The sequence below is a fragment of the Passer domesticus genome, chromosome 4, assembly GCF_036417665.1.
Source record: "Passer domesticus isolate bPasDom1 chromosome 4, bPasDom1.hap1, whole genome shotgun sequence".
NCBI classification, from domain to species: Eukaryota; Metazoa; Chordata; class Aves; order Passeriformes; family Passeridae; genus Passer; species Passer domesticus.
The window spans coordinates 71,345,452-71,350,335 of NC_087477.1; the positions used below are offsets into that span (position 1 = coordinate 71,345,452).

General features: G+C 58.4%; 1 protein-coding gene across 1 annotated transcript; it reads left to right on the forward strand.

Moving 5' to 3' along the window:
• The first annotated feature begins 1,179 nt into the window (after nucleotides 1-1,179).
• MSX1 (msh homeobox 1) lies at nucleotides 1,180-3,979 on the forward strand. The gene is made up of 2 exons (XM_064419347.1): nucleotides 1,180-1,758; nucleotides 3,198-3,979. The coding sequence occupies exons 1-2, from the start codon at nucleotides 1,305-1,307 to the stop codon at nucleotides 3,626-3,628; spliced, it is 885 nt and encodes a 294-aa protein (XP_064275417.1). The 5' UTR covers nucleotides 1,180-1,304; the 3' UTR covers nucleotides 3,629-3,979.
• Nucleotides 3,980-4,884: the final 905 nt, after the last annotated feature.

Genomic DNA, 4,884 nt, shown 5'->3' on the forward strand with positions numbered 1-4,884 from the left:
TGAGAGGGAGCATCCGTGACACGGCACCCGCGGGAGGTGGGTGCGATGGACCCGCAGGGAACACCCGCCGGGGCATGTGCTCACGCGTGTGCGAGATAAGTGTGTGGACAATTCATTTCAATCAGATCCTGTTGCTTATCAGTTAATAAAATGTCTACTGTATCAATTCATTTCATAATCTATATGCTCCTAATCTACCATCTTTATAGGGTCCAGTTAAAAGGAAGGGGAATTCGCTGTCCCTCCCCGTTTAGATAATTGCCCTTAAATGACTGCAAGAGCTCTTGTGTTCCGAGGAGATTAGAGCCCTGCAGCTATCAATAAACTTTTCCCAGCGAGCGGCCAATCCCGTTATTAGAGAGCGGCTCCGTTTTACGGCACATCCGTCCTGGGCGCGGGGATAAGGGATCGTAAAACGAATTAACAAAACAAAATAGCCGGGACTTTAAGGGTTCGGGGGCTTGTATGTCCCTTTTTAAGTGGACGAACATTTCGTTATCTGCAGACACGCACACATTTATGCCATAAGCAGCTCAAATTATGCGTTGTGTGTGTTAGTACGTATATAAACGCAGATCTCCACAGTCACACTGAACACACCGCAGGGCCGGCGATCTTGCAAAAATCAAACCAAACCAACAAACAAAAAAAACCGCACACACACACAAAAAAACCAACAAAACAAAAACAAAACAAAAAAAATAAAAACTAAAAAAACCCCACAAACCCAAAACCCCCAAAACGACAGCGGAACGGGCAGGGTCTCCTTCCCTTTGAGAGGTCACACTCGGGACAGCCCGCTATTTGCTACTGCTGCAGAAGAACGGGCTCGGGCTCGCTCCCTTGCTCTTTACAAACAGAAAGGCCGGCATTTTTTCCCGACGTTAATACGCTTTTCCCCGAGTTTTGAGCATTCCCGTCCCCACAGCGGAGGGCTGTGCTGGCTGCCCTCCTGTCCCGACTGAGACGCGGCCCCTGGAGCGGGCCCGGGGGAAGCGCGGCGGAACCGAGCGCTGAGGGCTGAGGGCTGAGGGCTGAGGGGCGGGGCCGGGATCGCCGTCGGAGCGTCCCGCGCGCCCGGCCCCGCCTCCCCCGCGCGCCGCCGGGGCCGCAGCCAATGGGGCGGCGCGGCCCCGCCCCCCGCGCGCCGGTTGGGCGGGGCCGCCCGCGCGCCGCTTTATGAGGCGGCGCCGGCGGCGCGGGGCCGGAGCGCGCTGCCGGCTGCCCGCGCCCCCCGGCCCCATGAGCGGCGGCGCTGCTCGCTCCCGCCCGGCGCTGCGGTGGCGACGGCCGGCTGCCCCTGCATGGCCCCGGCTGTGGATATGACCGCCGCGCCCACCGGGGTCCGCAGCGACGAGCTGCCCGCATCCGCCTTCAGCAGTCCCGGCGGCGGCGCGCTGCCCGTCGCGGCGGCGATGGGCGGGGAGGAGGAGAGCGACAAGCCCAAGGTTTCCCCATCCCTGCTGCCGTTCAGCGTGGAGGCGCTCATGGCCGACCACAGGAAGCCGGGAGGCAGGGACGGACCCGAGGGCGTCGGGCCCCCGGCGGGCGCTGGGGCGGCCCCCCGCGCCAGCCTCAGCCCTCGCCTGGGCGCGCTGTCGGCCGAGGCGCCGCCTTCCCCGCTGCCCCTCGGCGGGCACTTCTCCGTCGGGGGGCTCGTCAAGCTGCCCGAGGACACCCTCGTCAAGGCGGAAAGCCCCGAGAAGCAGGAGCGGAGCCCCTGGATGCAAACCCCGCGGTTCTCGCCGCCTCCCCCGAGTAAGTAATGGTCCGGGAGCTCTGCGGGCCGGCTGCCACCTTCCGCGGGGCCGGGCGGACCGAGGGCAAAGCTGCGCGGGTGGCCGGGGCTTTCCTGTCCCTTTAGCCCTGCCTGCCTCTCCTGGTATATTTTTCCGTGCGCCTCGCACTTTTCTGGGCCAGTTCGATCCGTCCAAAGCACTGAACGGGTTTGAGAGTGTGTGTAGGATGGCTGCGAACGCACAGGAAGAGCGGCCGTGCCAGGGTGAGGTCTTGTGCCAAATGTTAACGGGGGGGTGAGACAAAAAAAAGCAACGCGGCCAGCCTGTTAATTTAACCTGAGGCTCGAAGGAGCTGCGTAAATTTTGACTCAACATCACTGAGGCTCTCCTCAGAAAGTGGCTCGAGTAATTCCATAAGGATGCGCTCAGACCGGCTTCCTAGAAGCGGCAGCTTTGCGGGCTTCAGCCTCACCGGCTGCTGTTTTAAATGTCCAAAGTACAAAGAATCACAATCGGTGATGTTTTCCTGCTTTAATGCAGAGAGGGCTAAATTAATACAAACAACAACGTGAGAGCGGAGATCAGAGAAGGCCGTCAATTTCCAGTGGCTGCGCTGAGCCCGGCTCTGGCAGCTTGGGCCGGCTGCCCTCGGCCTGGCCGCGCTCCCTTCCTGCCAGGGATCCCAGGAAAGGGATGACCTCGGTCTGAGGCTCTCCAAGCGTTTGGGGTGCCCTTAGCAAAGCTGCAAACAGAGCTGCTTTCTCTGTCCCTTGGAGAAAGGCAGGTTTCCCGACAGGGCTTGTGTAGAGCAAAACAGTGGTTTAATTTATTTAAATTGCAAAGTAAAATTTGCTGTTGCTAAGTAAACCCGGGACAGATGGATGCTGAAGACCCTTAGAAATGTTAACTAAGAGAGAGGAGCAGACCGGTGAAGAGTGGTAGATAGAGCATGAGTGTCAATTCAGACCTCGTAATTAATTACATGCTTAATCCGGTTCCCAGGGGCCTAATGAAGAAGGGTGTAAGACTGAGAAGCCAGCCCGTTTTGTTTATTTTTTTTCCCTGTAATCCAATAAAAAAACAGGACTTTTTTTCTTCTCTTTGAAGGGCGATTCCCTTTATTTGCGCCTCCGCTGCATTAGCCAGGGTAGCCATGAAGGCAGGAGGTGCAGGGTTGGTGCGTGTCTGATTCCTGCCCGTTGCCGGGCTCTGTTCAATGGAGTCAGAGCTTCCCGATACGAAGCACCACTCTCTTTTTTTGAAAGGGAGACGGCAATTTTAAGTGTGCCCCAGGCAACTCTGGTGGTTTTGGGGCACCTTGCTTCAAGTGGGACCCTATCTCTCCCTTCCTCCGCTTCAGCTGTGGTAGGGTGGGGGCTCTGCAGGCTGTGGGGCTTTGGGCACTGCTAACCAAGGTGTCTCTTCTTTCCCCTCTTCCCCGGCTGCTCCCGGGCACAGGACGGCTGAGCCCGCCCGCCTGCACCCTGCGCAAGCACAAGACAAACAGGAAGCCCCGGACGCCCTTCACCACGGCGCAGCTGCTGGCCCTCGAGAGGAAGTTTCGGCAGAAGCAGTACCTGTCCATCGCCGAGCGTGCCGAGTTCTCCAGCTCGCTCAGCCTCACGGAGACCCAGGTGAAGATCTGGTTCCAGAACCGTCGCGCCAAGGCCAAGAGGCTCCAGGAGGCTGAGCTGGAGAAGCTGAAGATGGCAGCCAAGCCCATGCTCCCGCCTGCTGCTTTTGGCATCTCCTTCCCGCTGGGCGGCCCGGCCGTGGCCGGCGCTTCCCTGTACGGCGCCTCCAGCCCTTTTCAGCGGGCAGGGCTGCCCGTGGCTCCTGTGGGACTGTACACAGCACATGTGGGATACAGCATGTACCACCTCACATAGAGCCTGAGCCGAGCCCAGCCCTGCTGACTGACTGCTCCCGCTGGCTCCACACACAGTCCCTCCCTGCTCCTCCAGCTCTTCTCTGTGGACTTCTGCATGGAGCCTATGGCAGAGACTCCTCCAGTTTGGCTCTTTGCTTTCCCCTCTGATGCTGAACCCTTATCCCAGCACTGTTCTGATCTCCTCAGCAGTCCTGGGGAGCTGGCAGAAACCTGAGGCATTGCCCCAGCTTTTTCCAGGTGCAGGGTGGTGATGGGCCAACTGTGTCCTGCTTCTCTGGGTCTAGCTGGCAGCCTGCAGAGAGCCCCCTGCCACAGGGGAAGGAACTGTGGAAGAGATGGAAAAAGGGGACTGAAAGACAGGACGTTTCTCTTGCTTTCTGCAAGGCGAGGTCAAGAGACAGAAGTGTAAAACAGCCTTTCCCATTCCCATGTAACAGTGCTGTCTGTTACCTTCTTTGCTCCTCCGCCAGCTCCTTTGGAAGGGGCTCTGTGTACTATGTAATATACTGTATATTTGAAATTTTATTATCATTTATATTATAGCTATATTTGTTAAATAAATTAATTTTAAGCTACTGTTTGATGCAATTTGTTTGCTTGCTCTTTGCCCTCTCGGGTGTGACAGAAGAGACCGAATTTGTGTATCAGGGGGTGAGAGAGGGACGGGCTATAAGTAGCCGTTTTCCCTGTTCTCCAGGAGACTTCAGCCTTGGATGGTGAGACAGCAGCTGCGTTTTCAATTTTCTGTGTATCCCGGAGCTGCCCTGTCCTCACAGCTGTTTGAGGTTTCCTCCTTTCCCCCCACTGCTCCTTGCCAGCAGTTCCCTCCGCATTCCTGCCCCGAAGGTGCATGAGCGGCTGCTGGGATCAGCCGTGTTTCCTTGGCCCTAGGAAAGAGAAAAGTTGGTCCTCTCCCTTCCCGGTCCCTGTGTCTGGGAGGGTCCCATCCTCAGCCCCCGCTGGCTGTGAAGACTGGGGAGGACTTGGCATGTCCCACACCTCAGTGCGAAGCCTAGCGCGAGGGGAAGGGCTTTCCCCAGAGCTCCCTTTGCCGGCCGATGTTACTCGGGGGGACGGAGCGCCGGGATTTGGGGAGGAGAGGAGGCTGTGGCGGTTCGGCTGGTGCTGAAGAAGGGGATAAAGGACGCTAATGGCGAGGCGCTGTCAGCACCGGAGCCGACGGGTCGGGGGCTGGGGCGTGGGGACGATGGGGCCGGGCATGAGCGCGGTGGCACCGCGGGACTGACGGTCGGG

Excerpts from the sequence above, each read along its gene's own strand:
- MSX1 (XM_064419347.1), top strand. The coding sequence starts at position 1,305 with ATGGCCCCGGCTGTGGATATGACCGCCGCGCCCACCGGGGTCCGCAGC. Across the intron at positions 1,759-3,197 it reads GTTCTCGCCGCCTCCCCCGA|GACGGCTGAGCCCGCCCGCC; the intron begins GTAAGTAATGGT and ends TCCCGGGCACAG.